Genomic DNA, 18,450 nt, shown 5'->3' on the forward strand with positions numbered 1-18,450 from the left:
CATCCAGACTCTGAATCCTGCCTTGCTTTGGGTCTCCCTGCTCTGAGCCTGTTCCCTGCCAGGACCTGCCTGCTCTGAATTCTTGGGTCCAGAAGGAAAACCTTGGAACTCAGGGATGGGCCAGGGACACCTGGAGCTGCTGCCACATCCCTGGAGTGTCCCAGCTCTGGGGAAGGAGCCCCTGGAGTGTCCCAGGTTTTGGGGAAGGAGCCCCTGGAGTGTCCCAGCTCTGGGGAAGGAGCTCCTGGAGTGTCCCAGGTTTTGGGAAAGGAGCTCCTGGAGAGTCCTGAGCTCCTGGAGTGTCCCAGGTTTTGGGGAAGGAGCCCCTGGAGTGTCCCAGCTCTGGGGAAGGAGCCCCTGGAGTGTCCCGTGCCTGTTTTCCCCCTGGCAGCCCGGAGGGTGCCAGGTTCTCCACTCTGAGCCCATTTCACGACTCATTTGGCCGCAGCGAGGCAGGAAAGTGGGATTTAGTGGAGTTTTTCCAGCTTAATCTGCGGGGATGGTTTCAGCTCCCTCAGCCTGCTGCCAGCCCCGGCTGAACAAACTTTCCCTGCCTTGATCCCAAACGTTTGTGCAGCACAAACTCTGCCTTCAGGGGTTGTTTTTTCCCCTTGTCCCGGACCCACGGCGGCTCCTTCCGAGTGTTTTTGGTGCTGGTGGCAGAGAGGGGAAACCTCAAATCCTCTCGAAGCAATTACTGCTAATGAGACACTTCCTACACATCTGGTTTCAATCCTGGAGCGCTGGGGAAGGGAGGAAGGTGGGGCAGTCCCGGCCTCTTCCTCTCCCTCCTTCCCAGCGAGGCTCTGGGGGTGCTCCAGAGCTCCCAATCCCAAAATCCTGAGGCTCTGGGGCTCTGCAGGGAGGCGGGCCCAGCCTTTGGTGCTGATGTGCTGTAACGTGCCTAATTAGTGTGTAATTAACAAAAAGCGTGCCCCAGACTTGAGAAAATCCCTCAATTCCTTGCCAGGAGCGAGGAAAAGGGAGAAACTCTCCCAGGGAATGAAATTTCTGGGAGCTGCCTGTGCCTATCCCGGCTTTTCCCAGCCCCTTCTCCTGGTTCTGGGCACTCCCAGGTGCCCAACACCCACTCCCTGGCAGCCTCCCCTCCTCGGGATAACTGGGAGCAGCCCCCCCTGCCCTGCCCCTGGCTGGGTTAAAGAATTCCAGAGGCGTTTTCCAGGCTGGGATCTGGGTTTTCCCGGGAGCAGCGAGCCCAGCTGAGCTTTGCCCCGTCCCTCACCCGTGCCAGTGAGTCAGGAGCAGCTCCAGGGTGGCTTGGCCAGGCCACACGTGGCTTCCCAGCCGTGCCAGGGCACCTCCTGGGTGCCCCAGGAGGGAAGGGACAGGCAGGGGAGGGCGGCTTTGATCCCAGCACCATCCTGCCTCCTTCCCCAGGAGCATTCCCTGCTCCTTCTGCCCGGGGAGAATTCCCGGTGACCTTGGGACGGAGCCTCCCGCGCTGCTGTCGGGCTTTGTTTTGTTTAACCTGGGCTAAAACAAACTCCTCTGCCTCTCTCCTGGGCGCTCACGGCTGCCCCACGGAGCTGCAGCTCCCTGAAGGGGAAAATCAAACCAGGGGGAATTTTCAGGAGTTGGAAGGAGGGGCAGGCTGGGCTCAGTTGCACTTTTGGGCTGGAAATCAGAGGAAAAGTGTGAGCCCTGCTGGGCTGGGGGGGATCTGAGGAACAGGGCTGTGGGGTGGGTGGGAATTGTGTGGGAAGGGGCTGGGGTGTCTGTCTGGAGCCCTGGGGGGATGTGGTGAGCACTGGAGAGGTCTGGAGTCACCCAGGGGTCATTTTTGGCTGTGGCTCCATGGGGTCAGTGTCCAGTGTGGCTGTGGGATTTCCTGAGGGACAGGAGGCCATGGAGAGGACAGGAATTGTGTGGGATGGAGCTAGACTCATCCAGAGCTGTGGGTGGATGTGGCTGAGCACAGGAATGGTCTGGAGTCCCCATGAGTGACCTTTGGCTCGTGGTCAAGTGTCCAGTCTGGCTGTGGGGTGTCCCAAAGGACAGGGAGCTGCAGGATGGACAGGAATTGTGTGGGAAGGGGCTGGGATGTCCATCCAGAGCTGTGGGTGGATGTCTCTGAGCACTCCAAGTGCTCTGCAGTCCCTGTGAGTGACCCTTGGCTCGTGGTCAAGTGTCCAGTGTGGCTCAGGGGCATCCAAGGCCCTTTTAACCCTTGTGGGATCCCATTCCCCACCCCTAAAGCAGCTCCAGCAGCTCTCCCACAGCACCCCAACCCTTTTCCCTGTTTTCCCTCATTCCCATCTCTCCCACAGCCCCCCGACCCTTTTCCCTGTTTTTTCCCCTCATTCCCATCTCTCCCACCCCGGCAGGTTTGGGGTTTGGCTCTCCCATCCCCTCCCATGCCCAGATCTGCAGTTCCCATTCCCTGTGGGAACTCCCTGGGCTCCCGGCCAGGCAGCTCCACCTCCCCCCTGGATTTCCCTGGATTTCCCTGGATTTCCCTGGATTTCCCTGGATTTCCCTGGATTTCCCTGGATCCTGGGCACAGCAGATGCAGCCTGGGTGGTGCCACTGTCCCTTTGTCACCCAGCACCAAGCCCTGGGGCCACCACAGCCCGCTGGGACATTTGGGAATGCCCGGGAACGGAGCTGTGTCCCCCTGGCACGGAGCTGTGTCCCCCTGGCACGGCTCCTCCCTGCTGGCCTGGGCACGTGTCACTCGTCCCGTGTCACCCGTGTTGTGTCACTCGTCCCGTGTCACTCGTCCCAGGCACATCCGGGCTGCCCTCAGGGGTGTGGTGCCGTGCCAGGGGACACCAGGGAGTGCCAGGGGTGGTGGCAGCAGCTCCCGTGCCAGGCCCAGGGGTGACGAGCTGCGGGAGCACGGCCCTGGCGTGGCACCGGGCTCTGTGCCACTGTCCCCGAGGTGACAGTCACAGCTGGCACCCCCCAGCAAACAGAAATGTCCCCAAAAACCACAGCAGCCAGCCCTGCTCTGTCCCCTCCTTGTGTCCCTGGTGTCCCTTGGAGGCAATTCCTCCATTTTAGGGGAAATGTCCCCAAAATCCCCAACAATAGCCAGCCCTGCTGTCCCTTCTTGTGTCCCTGGTGTTCCCTGGGGGCAGTTCCCTGTCAGGGGAAATGTCCCCAAAACCCCCAATAGCCAGCCCTGCTGTGTCCCCTCTTGTGTCCCTGGGAGTGCCCAAGGCCAGCCTGGGAGAGTGGAATTCCAGGGAACGGGGTGGGATTTAGGGTCCCAATGGGGTGAGATTTAAGGTCCCAGCGGGGTGGGATTTAGGGTCCCAATGGTATGGGATTTAAGATCCCAAAAGAGTGGGATTTAGGGTCCCAAAAGGATGAGATTTAGGATCCCAAAGGGGTGGGATTTAGGGCCCCAACGGGGTGGGATTTAAGGTCCCAGTGGAGTGGGATTTAGGGTCCCAGTGGGGTGGGATTTAGGGTTCCATCGGGGTGGGATTTAGGGTCCCAGTGGGGTGGGATTTAGGGTTCCATCGGGGTGGGATTTAGGGTCCCAATGTAGTGGGATTTAGGGTTCCATCGGGGTGGGATTTAGGGTCCCAGTGGGGTGGGATTTAGGGTCCCAGTGGGGTGGGATTTGGGGTCCCATCCATGAATAGCAGAGAGGGGCCGAGGGTTGGGTTTCACCCGGGAGTTTCCCTGGCTGGGTGACAGCTCCTGCTCCCACAGGGATTCCAGGAGTCCCAGGAGTTCCCCATTCCCTGCGGGACAGCCCGGGCTGGGAATGCTCAGCTGTTAACCCTTCACCTCCCGAAGTCCCTTCCATCCCCTGCTCTGCCCCAAATCGCTCCCGGCCCTCTGGGGTGGGAGAGGGGAGCACCCGAGGCCGTGGCAGCTCCAGCTGCAGCTCCTGAGCATTGCCTGGGTTCAGAAAATCATCCCTTGGAGCAGAAAACCCACGGGATTTTAGGGAATTCGTGGAAGTTTTGGCTGTGCTGGGACATTCCCCAGGATGTCCAGGATCAGATCCTGAGGAGCAGGTCCAGCAGGAGGGTCAGGAGCCCCTGCTGAGTGTTCCTGCTGGGCTTTGTGCTGTGCTGGGCTCTGTTTTGCCCTCCTGGGGCTGTTTCCATCCCTGGTTTTTCCAGGCATTTGGATTTGCTGGGATCTTTGGGATCAGCAGGACCCGGCCGTTCCCGTTCCCTGCGGATTTGGGAGCTCCTGGTGCCACTCACACCTGGTTAAACCCAAACTTGGAGTGGGGATGGGAATGAGCCCCCGAAATGAGGCTTGACTGAGGAAGAATTGGGATTTTGGGATAAGCTCAGCCCATTCAGCCCCTTCTAAGGGATTGAAGCAGGGGTGCCCCAGATTTGGGGCTGGAGCTGCTCCTCTCCCACTTCTCTGCTCACCCCAGGACTTTTAGGATCACTTTTAGGGGCGGTGTGGGGTGGCACAAAGCTGTGCCAGCTCTGCCCTTGGTGCCAGAGGAGCTGAGGAGAATCTGAGGCAAATCCTGCACCTTGGATTCCCTTCCAGGACCTGCTGGAAGTGGGGGAATCACCCAGCTCTGTCCCCTGGCATTCCTCCTGCTGCTCACCCGGGAGATTTGGATTGCTGGGAGCTGGGATAAAGAATTCCCCAAATCACATTCCAAAGAATTCCTGCTGGGAATCCCAGGATGTGGGGCAGGATCCAGCCGGGGAGAGACACCTGGCAGTGCCCAGCTGGCAGAGGGGGCTTGGGGAGGAGGAGAGCTTGGGGGCTGCTCCTGTTTTCCTGCTGCTAACTTGATTTCTTCTCTCCTTTTTCTCCTCCCCTGCTTTCTAAAGAACATAGGAAGCTTCTGGCCGGTAAGTGGTGGGGCTGTCACGCCAAAAAAAAAAACCCAAATCACCATTTTCTCCATCCACCATCAGCCTGGCTGGCTTAGCCATCCTCATCCTCATCCTGGGGATGTGCTGGAGCAATGGGAGCCCCGGGGCCACCTGGGGCCACCATTGCTGTTAGATCACAGCCCGGGCAGCTCCTGCCGTCCCCTCCGGCCTCGTCCCCACCCCGGGCTCTGGAGCTGTGATCTAAGGGCTCTTCCTCACCTTCCCCACCTCATCTTCCTCTCCATCCTCAGCCTCTCACTTCACCAGCCTGGGGGGGCGGGCAGGGCACTCCGGGCTGGCACTGGGGCAAACTGGGAGCACTGGGGTGCTCAGGGTGGGGTTTGGGGCATTGCTGTCCTGGTGCTGCTGAGCTGGGAGCTGCAGGCTGCAGGAATTCCTTGGGAAGTGTCAGGGGAAGGCAAAGCGAGGAGAGGCAGGGATGGGTTTTTGATAGAATCGAGGAATTTTAACAGTGAGGGTGGCAAACACTGGCACTGGTGCCCAGAGAAGCTGCCCCACCCCTGGAAGTGCCCGGGGCCAGCTGGGACAAGGCTTGGTTGTCAAAGGAGCTGAGGAGAAGGGATTGAAGCAGGAGTGCCCCAGAGTTGGGGCTGGAGCTGCTCTGCTCCTCTCCCCATTTTCTGCTCCCCCCAGGACTTTTAGGTTCACTGCCGACCCCAAAGCAGCTTCTTGGGGTGATTTGAGGTGGCACAAAGCTGTGCCAGCTCTGCCAGAGGAGCTGAGGAGAAGGGATTGAACCAGGGGTGCCCCAGATTTGGGGTTGGGGCTCTTCTTTTTCCTGCTCTCGAGCTCCTGTGCTCACCCCAAGACTTTCAGGTTCACTGCTGACCCCAAAGCAGCTTTTGGGGTGACCTGAGGTGGCACCAAGCTGTGCCAGCTCTGCCCTCGGGTGCCAGAGGAGCTGAGGAGAAGGGATTGAACCAGGATTTGGGGCTGGAGCTGCTCCTCTCCCCCTTCTCTGCTCACCCCAGGACTTTTAGGATCACTTTTAGGGGCGGTGTGGGGTGGCACAAAGCTGTGCCAGCTCTGCCCACGGTGCCAGAGGAGCTGAGGGGACTGACCCGGCCCCGGCTGAGGAGGAGCTGTGGATGAAGCCGGATTTCCTCCCTGTCCCTGGGCTGGGCCCTGCTGCTCCCCGAGGGCTCTGTCCCAGGGGACACGGGACACGGGGACACGGGGACACCGAGCCCGGGGGAAGGCTGGGGCTGCGGGAGGAGCACAGCGACGTTTTCCAAGCCCACAGCATCCTCTGCTGGCCGCTGCTGCCCGCGGATCCCGGGAATCCCGTGTGCTTCCCGAGGGCCGGGCTGAGCCGGGCCGGGCCGAGCCGGGCCGGGCTGGGATGAGCTGGGATGAGCTGGGATGAGCTGGGATGAGCTGGGCTGCTCCCGGCTCTCCCAGAGCTGCTGGAAAAGGCTCCGGATTGTTGGGAATGCCCCGGCTGTGCCCCCTGCAGCCCTCGGGGTGTGCTGGCGTGTGGTCGTGTTCGAGGGAAGAGATGAGAACCGTGACTCCGCGTTTCAGAGGGGTGGTTTGTTGTGTTGTGATGTGTGTTGTATTGAAATGTTGTGCTAAAAACACAAAAATGCAAAAAATAGAGAGAAAGAATAAGGAAAGGAAAGGAAAGGAAAGGAAAGGAAAGGAAAGGAAAGGAAAGGAAAGGAAAGGAAAGGAAAGGAAAGGAAAGGAAAGGAAAGGAAAGGAAATTCTTGTGATGCTCACAGCTCGACACAGGTGGCTGTCACTGGTCACCAAGTAAAAACAATTCCACATGCTGGGTAAACAATTCCCCAAATCACATTCCAAAGCAGCAAAACGCGGAGGAGCTGAAGCTTCTCAGGGGGAAAGACCCTGGCAAAAAGATTTTTCATAAAATATGTCTGTGACAGTGGTGAACTGTTGGAAAGGTCCCGTTTGTCCCCCTCGTTATCCCCCGGGTTGTCCCCACGTTGTTCCCCGGTTTGTCCCCCGGTTTGTCCCCCGGTTTGTCCCCCCGGTTGTCCCCTCCTGCCGCGCGGGCTCTGTCCCGCTCCGGGCTCTGTCCCGCTCCCTCCCGGGCTCGGCACGGGCGGCAGGTGGCGGTGCGAGCCCGCGGAGCCGAGCGGGGGACAGGGGACACCCGGGGATGTCACCGGCACCGCCCTGCTCCGTCCTGGCTCCTGTTGGGGACAGGGGACACACTCTGGGGTGTCACCAGCACCGTCCTGCTGTGTCTGCTTTGGAAAGGGGACAGGGGACACCCTCGGGGGCTTGTCACTGTCACCGCCCTGCTCTGTCCTGGCTGTTGTTTGGGACAGGGGACACCCTCGGGGGCTTGTCACTGTCACCGCCCTGCTCTGTCCTGGCTGTTGTTTGGGACAGGGGACACCCTCGGGGGTCTGTCCCCTCCCCGCCCCGCTGTCCCTCCCTCCTGGCCGCTGTCCCCGCGGTGCCCGCCGGGGCTGTGACATCAGGAAAAGCCCCGGAGCTGCGGATCCGGCCAGGAACGGGGTCCCGGCGCTCCGTGCGAGCCGTGCCCGGGGCAGAGCATCCTTGGGATGCTCCGAGTCCTTGGAATTGCGGGAATTGCGTGGCTTCGCTCGGAGGTGCTTCCCGAGCTTCCCTTCGGGACGGCATTTTGTCCTTCCAGACCCTCCAAGCTCCGCGTGCGAACCTGGCTTGGGTTTTTCTGGGTTTTGGGGCGAGGCAGACCCGTGAGAACGGCCCGGGTGGGATTTGGGGTCTCACAGGGGACAGTGCCGTGACAGCACAGCAGGAGAGCAGGGAGGGCTCTGCGGGGCTGGCACAGGGGGACCTGCAGTCCCCGGGCACAGATGTGTGACCCAGCACTGCACTGGGAGCTTTTCCCCCCTTTTCCAGGGATTTTCCATCCCTTTTCCAGGGATTCTCCATCCCTGAGCGCATCTGCGTGGGGCAGTGTTGGATCTGCTTGGATAAATTTCTTCAGTGGGGACAAACCCCTTTTTCAGTGGGGAAAAACCCCTTTTTCAGTGGAGAGAATCCCGTTTTTCAGTGGGGAAAATCCCCTTTTTCAGTGGGGAAAAACCCCTTTTTCAGTGGAGAGAATCCCGTTTTTCAGTGGGGAAAATCCCGTTTTTCAGTGGGGAAAATCCCCTTTTTCAGTGGGGAAAAACCCCTTTTTCAGTGGAGAGAATCCCTTTTTTCAGTGGGGAAAATCCTCATTTTCAGCAGGGACAGCGCTCACCCGGCGCTCCAGGAGCGGCAGCATTTTTCGGGAACTCGTTTTGGGGACGTTTCCTGGGAATGGTGTGAATTTCCCTGCCCAGCCCAGCCCCGCTCCCTCCTCTCGAGCCTTTAAAAGCTCTTTTTTATTTCCAGGCGCTGCTCAGCGGGGAGTCAAGCCGGCTCCTGCCAAGTGTTAAATGAAATAATTAAAATCCCCGCTTTCCCCCCTCTTCCCGCTCCTCTCTCCGGTAATTAGCCGGGAAAACTGCGGGATGGGGATGGGGAAAGGGAGAGGGAGCGAGCGCCTTTCGCAGGCTCCTTCCTCCTCCTCCTCCTCCTCCTCCTCCTCCTGCTCCTGCTCCTCCTCCTCCTCCCGGGCTGAGGAAGCTCGGCAGCGCTGTCAGATAAATCCCAATTAGCTCCCTGCCAAACTGGATTAGCGGGAATCGAGCCAGGTGGGGAATCAGCCTGGCAACAGCAGAGGAGGGCGTGATTGACAGCTGTCAATCATCTCCCTGAGCGGCGGCTCAGGGTTTTTTGGGAGAAATGGAGAGGAATTTAAGGTCAGGCTGGTGCTGTCGCTTCCCAAGGGTGGAAGCGTGGCTGCTGCTGCCGCAGGAATTTTGGGATAACCCTCCCTGCTGCCCCCAGCCCCTCCTGCCACCCTCTGTGACAAATGAAGCCACCAGTGCCAGCAGCTCTGGGCTGGCCAGGGTGCACAGAGCATTTCCAGGAGAAATGGGTGAGGATGGGCCGGGAAATGAGGGATTTCCACCGTGTGAGGGCTCCCTCGGCCGCCTGTCCCTCCCTCTGTCACAGCAGCCACCGTGGCTTTGTGGCTCCTGTCCCCTGCCGGGGCTGGCTGTCCCCCGCGCACCTGGCTGCTGCCAGGAGGAGGAGGAGGAGGAGGAGGAGGAGGAGGAGGAGGAAGGCTGTGGTGCAGGGGCTGATGGAGGAATCCATCCCTGCTCCATCCACAGACAAAAATCTGGGCGGGCTCTGCACACCTGGGCTGGCTCCCTGCTGCCCCTTCTGCAGCCAAAGGTGGCTTTTATGCCCTTTTTTTTTTTTGCTTTTATGCCCTTTTTTCTGGCTTTTATATCCTTTTTTTGCTTTTATATCCTTTTTTTGCTTTTATGGCCTCTTTTTGCTTTTATGGCTATTTTGCTTTTATGGCCATTTTGGCTTTTATGGCCTTTTTTTTTTTCCTTTTCTTTTTTTTTTTTTTTGCCTTTCTGCTCTTTTCATTTTTTGCTTTTCTGGCCTTTTTTGCTCGGCCATCTCTTGCTGGTTCTCGTCCCTGGCCCCTCATTCCCCAAGGACACACCCCAAAGTGCCCAGGGAATGTCTGGGTGTCCCTGGCTGCCCGAGCAGAGCAGCAGGTGGCACCAGGGCTGTCCCTGCTGTCCCTGTCCCCAAAGGGGTGCAGAGCTGGAAATCTCTGGGGGCAGGGACAAAATCTGGGTGCCAGATCCCACCCCAAATCCCCCAGGGTGCAGTGCTGGGGTTTCCCGGGAGGAAGAGGAGCCAGCCCGGCCCTGCTGGGGCTGCAGCCCCCGAGAGTGGCCCCGCAGGGGCTGGAGGGGACAGGAGGGGACGGGGATGATTTGCATGAGAAAACAGCAGGGGACGGTGCGGAGATGATTCCCTCTGGGAATCGTTCACAGCCCGGCCTTATCCTGGATTGCTGGGGAGGAGAAAAGATGATTCCCTCTGGGGATGGTTCACAGCCCAGTTTGGGTTTTATCCTGGATTGCTGGGAGGATGCAAAGATGATTCTCTCTGGGAATGGTTCACAGCCCAGTTTGGGTTTTATCCTGGATTGCTGGGAGGATGCAAAGATGATTCTCTCTGGGAATGGTTCACAGCCCAGTTTGGGTTTTATCCTGGATTGCTGGGAGGATGCAAAGATGATTCCCTCTGGGAATTGTTCACAGCCATCCTGGATTGCCGGGGAGGATGCAAACCTTGATTCCCTCCGGGAAATTTCATAGCTGAGCCTGGCTTTATCCTGGATTGCTGGGGAGGTGCAAACCTCCATTCCCTCTGGGAATTTTTCATAGCTGAGTCTGGGTCTTATCCTGGGTTGCTGGAGAGGAGCAAACCTTCATTCCCTCTGGGAAATTTCATAGCTGAGCCTGGCTTTATCCTGGATTGCTGGGGAGGTGCAAACCTCCATTCCCTCTGGGAATCGTTCACAGCCCCGTTTGGGTTTTCTCCTGGATTGCTGGGGAGGTGCAAACGTCCATTCCCTTTGGGAATTGTTCCCAGCCCAGCCCGGCCTTATCCTGCATTGCTGGTCTGGCTCTGAAGCCCTGCCCGGGGGGGACAGGGATGGTGCCAGTGGTGACAGCAGGGCAGGGCCTGGGTGGGGACATCGGGCAGGAACTGGGCACCTGTGCCAGAGGAATGATGGTGGAGCTGGAATGGGAAGGTTGGAGGAACTGGAATGGGAATGGTGGAGGAACAGGGATGGGAAGGATGCAGGAACAGCAGAAGGATGCAGGAGAAGGCACTGGAAGGAAGCAGGAGCAGCAGAAGGATGCAGGGAGGTTCCAAGAGGAGCGATCTCCTGGACGTGACTTGGTTTTTTACCCCCTCTTTTTCTCAGTTTTTCTCCTTGGGATGCTCCCAGCCCCGGAGAGGAGCAGGGCGGCTTTGTGGGGTGGTGGGGGACAAATTGTTCCCATCCCACGGGGACCTGCAGGCTCTGGAGGGGTGCCCTGCTGAAGGGACCCCCAGTGTCCCCCCAGTGTTCCCATGGCAGGATTCTTTCCTCTTTGTGTCCCTCGGGCTGCAGGTGCACTGCCAAGGTGGGGGAAGGATTCTTGGGAGGGGCTGGGAGGGGAACCTCCCCCTGGCAAAGGTTTTTCACCCAGGTTGTTGCTTTTTGGAGGGGTGGGAAGCAGAAATGCAGTGGGAAGCAGGAATTGTGAGCAGCCCCCGGAGCTGCCTCGGTGCAGCCACAACCCCCAGACACCCCAGAGGCAGAGGGGAAGCTCCTGGGGGCTGCAGGGGAAGCTGAGCTTCCCTCCCTGCTGCTGCTGAGCTCGGGGAAACCCTCGGGGCTCGGAGCAGCTGCTCTGCCCGCAGCTCCCCTCTGCCCTCCCCGCACCCCCACGGCGTCCATCTGTCCTGGGAGGGCTTGGAGATCCCTCCTGGTGCTGCCAGCCCCTCTGCAGCACCCTCCTGCCCCGTTCTGGGGGATGAGCCAGCCCCACAGCCGTGGGGTGCGCCCAGGCTCTCTGTGACTTCCCCTTGAGGGGTTTTCCTGCAGCCTGCACAGCTCGGCTGTGCTGGCTGAGGAGTGATCCCGGTGCCCTGAACGTGCCATTCCAGTGGCAGGGAATTGTTTCTGTTCTGCCAGGAATGCCAACCCTCCACCTGCAGCTCCCGGGTGTGGGTTGGGGCAGCAGCAATCCCTGCCCGGGGCTGTGGCAGCTCCCGGCCCATCGCTGGAGCATCACCCAGCCCTGCTGGTGGCTCCTTCCCCACCCCGCGGGCACGAGGGGAGCAGGAAAAGCCAGGGATGGAGCGCTTCCATCCCTGCTCCTTTCTCCCGGCTGCTTTCCAGCAAGGCTGTGCCGGTAACATCCTAAAAAACACCAGCCGTGGTTTTTTCCCTGCTGTTCCCGTGGCTCTGCCGCCCCCGGGGGTCTCTGGGGGGAGCCTTCCTCCACCCCCCGCACCTCCATCGGGCTGAACCCCTCCCTGCTCATCCAGGGGGGTCCTGGGGGGTCTCGGGGTATCTCCCCCCGCTCTCCCTGCGCTGCCCACGCCTCGCCCGGGCTGGGAGCGGCTCCGGCGCGACCCCCGCTCTTTGTCTGCGCCGCGCCCCTGCGCCCCCGCTCCCCTTTGTTGGGCACCGAGCGCTCCGAGGGGCTTCGGAGAGCCCCCCCTCGCCGGGGTCGGGCCGAGGGGCGGGCGGAGGGAGGGAAGGAGGGAGGGAAGGAAGGAGGGAGGGAGGGAAGGAGGGAGGGGGCAGCTCCGGGCTCGCTCCGCGCTGCCGCTCCCTTGTCTGATGCTGCGCGGCCCCTTCCCCGCACGGAGAGCACCGGGATTAGGGATCCACCTCCCTCCCACCATCCATCCTCCATCCCTCCCATCCCTCCCGGCGCTCCATGCCCGGCTCCGCGCGGAGCCGCGCTCGGCCCGGCCGGGACCGGCATGTCCGGGCGGGGTGAGGCGGGCAGCTGCCCCCGCCGGGGCCGAGCCGGAGCCGGGCGCTGCAGAGCCGGGCTCGCCCCGGCAGCGAGCGGGGATGGAGCCGAGAGAGCCTCGGGGGGCGAGAGGGAGCGCCTGCCTCGGGCTGAGCCGCGTCCCTGAACCCTCGGGCTGATCCCGGGGTTCTGGGCTGATCCCGGAATCCTTGGGCTGCTCCCGGAATTTTGGGCTGAATCTGGAATTCTGGGCTGCTCCCGGAATCCTTGGGCTGCTCCCGGAATCCTTGGGTTGATCCCAAATCTTGGCTGCTCCCGGAATCCTTGGGCTGCTCCCTGAATCCTTAGGCTGCTCCCGGAATTTTGGGCTGATCCTGGAATTCTGGGCTGCTCCCGGAATCTTTGGGCTGCTTCTAGAATTTTGGCTGCTCCCGGAATTTTGGGTTTCTCCCGCAACCCTTGGGCTGCTCCCGGAATCTTGGCTGCACCCGGAATCCTTGCGCTGATCCTGGAATTTTGGGCTTCTCCGGGAATCCTTGGGCTGCTCACGGAATTTTGGCTGCTCCCGGAATCTTGGCTGCTCCTGGAAATTTGCCTGCTCCCGGAATTTTGGGTTTCTCCCGGAATCTTGGCGTTCCTGGCTGCGAGGAGGGTCAGAGGCTGCTGTGTCCTGGAGGAGCTGCTGGACAGCGGAGGGAGCTCCGTGTGCCTGGAGCCAGGCTGGCCTGGATCTGAGAGGACATCCCAGAGGATCTGAGAGGACATCCCAGAGGATCTGAGAGGTGATCCCACAGGATCTGAGAGGACATCCCAGAGGATCTGAGAGGTGATCCCACAGGATCTGAGAGGTGATCCCAGAGGATCTGAGAGGTGATCCCACAGGATCTGAGAGGGCATCCCAGAGGATCTGAGAGGTGATCCCACAGGATCTGAGAGGATATTCCAGAGGATCTGAGAGGTGATCCCAGAGGATCTCACAGGATATCCCAGAGGACAGCGTTATTCCCAAGCCTGGCAGTGCTCCTGTGTCCTTGTCCTGGTGGGCTCAGCCACGGATTCGGAGCCCTCGGCGCTGAGATTCTGGTTTGCTTTCTGGGGATTTTGGTTTGCTTTCTGGGGATTTCGGTTTGCTTTCTGGGGGCACCCGTGGACTGACACCTCAGGCGCTGGCTGAGTGTCCCTGTGCCTCGGGAGCGGGCTGGAGCTGTCCCCAAGCTGTCCCCAAGGCCACGCCTCTGCCATGGCATCGCCGGGCACGGAATCCTGAAGGTGCCCCCATCCCGCTGCCAGCCGAGATGGGAACCTCTGGGAAAACCTAGGCTGCCAAAAAACCACCCGGGCACAGAGGAGAGGCATCCCCGTGAGCCAGGGGGTGACAGCCCAGCATGACAGCGTGCCAGCACCCCATGGCGCCGGGAGCCCTGGAGCGGGACCGGCTGTACCAGCACAAGGTGTCCCTGGTGGTGCGCTACTTCATGATCCCCTGCAACATCTGCCTCATCCTGCTGGCCACCTCCACGCTGGGATTCGCCGTGCTGCTCTTCCTCAATAACTGTAGGTGTCCCTGAGGGGGCAGGCTGGCCGCGGGGCTGCTGGGGACAGCTCTGCTGGGGACAGCTCGGCTCCTGCCGGAGCTGCTCCTGCCTTGGGGACAGTCCTGGGATTGGCAGCTCCCTGCCCCACGCCTTGGGGACAGTCCTGAAGCTGCTCCTGCCTTGGGGACAGTCCTGGGATTGGCAGCTCTCTGCTGTCTTGGGGACAATCCTGGGATTGGCAGCTCCTTGCTGCCTTGGGGACAATCCCAGGATTGGTAGCTCCCTGCTCCACGCCCGGCTCCTCCCGGAGCTGCTCCTGCCTTGGGGACAGTCCTGGGATTGGCAGCTCCCTGCCCCATGCCTTGGGGACAGTCCTGGAGCTGCTCCTGCCTTGGGGACAGTCCTGGGATTGGCAGCTCCTTGCTGCCCTGGGGACAATCCCAGGATGGGCAGCTCCCTGCCCCATGCCTTGGGGACAGTCCTGGAGCTGCTCCTGCCTTGGGGACAATCCCGGGATTGGCAGCTGCCTGCCCCACGCCTTGGGGACATACCCGGGATTGGCAGCTCCCTGCCTCATGCTCAGCTCCTCCCGGAGCTGCTCCTGCCTTGGGGACAATCCTGGGATTGGCAGCTCTCTGCTGCCTTGGGGACAATCCTGGAGCTGCTCCTGCCTCGGGGACAATCCCTGCATTGGCAGCTCCCTGCCCCACGCCCTGGGGACAATCCCTGCATTGGCAGCTCCCTGCCCCACGCCCTGGGGACAATCCCTGCATTGGCAGCTCCCTGCTCACACCCTGGGGACAATCCCGGGGCTGGCAGCTCCTGCCCCACTTTTCCCTGGCAGGGAAGCGGGAGCAGAGCTGTGAGGGCGGCTCTGCGTGGGCCAGGACAGCTCCCACCTGCTGCTGCTGCTGCTGCTGCTGCTGCTGGCAGGCTGCATCCCAAATCCGGGTGGGGATCCGGGGATGGCGTTCTGGGAAGGGCTGGAGATGATCTGGGGGATGTGAGGATTTGGGAAGGGCAGGAGATGATCTGGGGGATGTGAGGATTTGGGAATGGCTGGAGATGATCTGGGGGATGTGAGGACTGCCCTGAGCTCTGGCCCTGGTGAATCTGATCCCTGGTGCAGCCCAGTGGATCCCTTGGCTGTGGATCCAGGATTTCTGCCCGGCTCCTGCTCCCCTTCCCGGGGAACATCCCATCTCCAGGCCAGCCCAGGGAGGGCAGGCAGACCCTGCAGCCCGGCTTTGGGGCGTGCAGCCCCTCCTGGGGGAGCTGAGCTGGGGATAAACCCTGCAAAACCCTTGGAGAGACATCCTGGGGTGGGGTTATCTCTGCCACAGCCCAGCTCCATCCCAAATCCCAAATCCCGGGGTTTGGGTGTTTCCCTGCAGCGTGGGAGGGGTTTTGGAGCCTGAGGGAGCTCAGCTCAGCTCCCCTGCTGCTAGGGGTCCCCAAACACAGCGGGGTGGCCGGTGACCCTTCTTTGGTGACACCCACGGCCGCCCCCCGTTCTGCTGCCCCTTCCTCTCACTTTTTGGGGGCTGCAGCATTCCTGCTCTGGGCAGGTGTGTGTGGGGTGGTCTCACAGCAGGACTGGCCTCACAGCCCCCCGGAGATGGGGCAGGACAGGCTGGGGCAGACCCCAGCCCCGCCAGGCACCGGGGGCTGCCCCCAGATCCCAGAGACGCTCCAGGGGTTCCTGGGGCTGTCCCAAACTGGGCTTGGGTCATCCTGGGACCTCCTGGGAGCCAAACCTGCTCGGGGAGGGATGAAACAGCACCCCAAAAAGGGCTGGGGGCAGGGTTGAGCCCGAGGAACCCGTGACAGCTTCGTCGGTACCTGGGACTGTCCCAAACTGGATTTTGGTGATCCTGGCTCCTCTTGGGACCTCCTGGGAGCCAAACCTGCTCAAGGAGGGATAAACACCATCCCAAAAAGGGCTGGGGACAGGGTTGTGCTTGAGGAACCCGTGACAGCTCCATTGGTACCTGGGGGCATCCCAAACTGGGTTTTGGTGATGCTGCCTCCCCTTCCTGCCGCTCCCTCCTGCCTCCGGGAGCTCCTGGGAGCCAAACCTGCTCATGGAGATAAACAGCATCTCGTGGAGGGATAAACAGCACCCCAAAAAGGGTTGGGGGCAAGGTTGTGCTTGAGGAACCCGTGACAGCTCCATCAGTACCTGGGGGCATCCCAAACTGGGTTTTTGTGATGCTGCCTCCCCTTCCTGCCACTCCTTCCTGCCTCCGGGAGCTCCTGGGAGCCAAACCTGCTCGAGAAGGGAAAAAAAACAGCACCCCAAAAAGGGCTGGGGGCAGGGTTGTGCTTCAGGAACTGGTGACAGCTCCGTGGTTTTTGTTTCCTTGCAGACAAACCCAACAGTTACTTCACACAGACGCCGCCGCCGCCGCGGGATGGTGAGTGCAGAGTGTCCCCAGGGCTTGGGGACAGCAGGAACCTCTCTGGGCTGGGCTGGGCTGTCCCCAGGGCTTGGGGACAGGAGGGGCTTCTCTGGGCTGGGCTGTCCCCAGGGCTTGGGGACAGCAGGAACCTCTCTGGGCTGGGCTGGGCTGTCCCCACACCCTTGAGGACAGTAAGAGCCTGTCCCGGGCTGTCCCACAGCCCTGGGGACAGCAGGAGCCTGTCCTGGGCTGGGCTGGGCTGTCCCCACACCCTTGGGGACAGCAGGAGCCTGTCCTGGGCTGTCCTGTCCCCCAGGGGAATGGCTCCTGACCCCACTGATCCACGGGGATTTGGGGTCCCTCCCAGCCCGGCTGATCCCTGAGCCCTGGCAGTGCTGGGGGTGCAGGGTTTGGGTGAGGAGGGAGGGCAGGAACCCCTCAGTGTTCCCTTTTCCATGGATTTTCCTGGGATGCAGGATTTGGGTGAGGAGGGAGGGCAGGAACCCCTCCCTGTTCCCTTTTCCCAGGGATTTTCCTCCCTGGCAGCAGGGAAGGGCTGGAAAAGGTGAATTTCCTGCAGACTTGCATTTTCATTCTTGCCTCTCCCACCTTTCCTCTGGTTTCACAGAGAACTTTGGGGGTTTTTTGGGTTTTGGTTTGTTTTGTTTTTGTGAGGTTCTTATCAGCCTCAGGAGCTGCTGGGTGAGGGCAGGCAAGCCCAGGCTGAGATAAAACCATCACAGGAGCTTTGTTCCCCTTTAAACCCAGGCTTAAAACCCCTGCCTTTGCTGGCAGGCTCTCCCCCACCTTCAGGTGCACAGATAAGAGCCAACAAAAACCAGCAGCCAATTAATATTAATCTCCTCGTTGCCTTTTTTTTTTTTTCCCCCCAATTTTTACCTCCCCTGCTGGGGGTGGGGGAGCAAAGGACGTGAGATAAAATGTGATTAATCTATAATTGGCCCGGGGAAAGGCATCTCGAGCGAAAAATAAACCCCCACGTGGGTGGAACTCCTTGCTCAGGGCTCCAAAACACCAACAGCCCGGCCCAGGCAGATGCCAGACTTCCAAAAAATCCCTGCTGGAGGTGGAAAAGTGCCCGTTTTGGGCAGAGAGCCCCTGCTGTGGGGTGCAGGAGGTGTTTTTGGGGGCCAGGGGACTCGGGGAGGGGGTGGGTTTGTGTTCTGCTCCTGCCCGGGCTGGGTTTGGTGTGGTTTGGGACAGGTTTGGGCTGGGAAACGCTGGGGTTTGGGTGAGGATGGCTCAGGAGATGGGGGGATAAAGGGTTGGGTAAACCTGGAGGGTTGGGGAGGTCCCTTCCCCCCAAAAGCTGGGCAGGGTTAATGTCCAGCCTAAAAAAATTGGGCAGAATTGCTGTCCAGCCTAACAAAGCTGGGCAGGGTCACTGTCCAGCCTAGCAAAGCCACGCAGGGTCATTTTCCAGCCTAGCAAAGCCAGGCAGGGTCACTGTCCAGCCTAGCAAAGCCAGGCAGGGTCACTGTCCAGCCTAGCAAAGCCAGAGCTCGGGTTTGGGGTGCAGGGAGCCCCCAGCCCCAGAAGTGGCAGCAGGGCAGGGTCAGCGCTTGGGGCGGGGTTGGGCGGCTCCTCCTCGCTCCCCACCCGCGTGATGCCACTAATATTTAAATATTGATGAGCAGGACTGAATAATTAAATATTGATGGGGTGGGGCTGAATATTTGAATATTGATGGGGCGGGGCTGAATATTTGGATATTGATGAGCAGGACTGAATAATTAACTATTGATGGGGCGGGGCTGAATATTTTAATATTAATAGGGCGGGGATGACTATTTGAATATTAATGGGGCGGGGCTGAATATTTAAATATTGATAGGGCGGGGCTGAATATTTGAATATTGATGAGCAGGGCCGGGCTGGGGGACAGGAGCCGCCGGCCCAGCCGCTCTCCATGGCAACGGGCACCTCGCTCAGGCGGAATTAATTAATGCCCAGCCCGAATTAATTAGTGCCCCAGCCCAAACTATTAATGCCCCAGCCCAAATTAGTAATGCCCACCCCAAATTAATGCCCAGCCCGAATTAATTAATGCCCAATCTTACCATTCCCAAGTGCCTGGTGGCCACTCCTGGGTGCCTGGTGACCATTCCTGGCTGGTGGCCACTCCCGGGTGCCTGGTGGCCACTCCTGGGTGCCTGGTGACCATTCCTGGCTGGTGGCCACTCCCGGGTGCCTGGTGGCCACTCCCGGGCTGGCCCTGCAGCCCTGGACACCGCGGGCACCGCTGGGCACGGGGAGCTGGGGCCCCGCTAACGAAGCTGGGCTAATAAGGAGC

At 60.4% G+C, this 18,450-nt stretch overlaps 1 protein-coding gene across 1 annotated transcript in view; it reads left to right on the plus strand.

Moving 5' to 3' along the window:
- Positions 1–18,450, plus strand: part of AGRN (agrin) — a 90,832-nt gene that overhangs the window by 19,133 nt on the left and 53,249 nt on the right. The window contains 2 exon segments of the mRNA XM_039727581.1: positions 4,788–4,808; positions 16,104–16,151. Coding sequence (XP_039583515.1) covers positions 4,788–4,808; positions 16,104–16,151 — 69 coding nt within the window.

Source organism: Passer montanus, unplaced genomic scaffold (assembly GCF_014805655.1).
Source record: "Passer montanus isolate IOZ18808 unplaced genomic scaffold, ASM1480565v1 scaffold62, whole genome shotgun sequence".
Classification (NCBI taxonomy): Eukaryota; Metazoa; Chordata; class Aves; order Passeriformes; family Passeridae; genus Passer; species Passer montanus.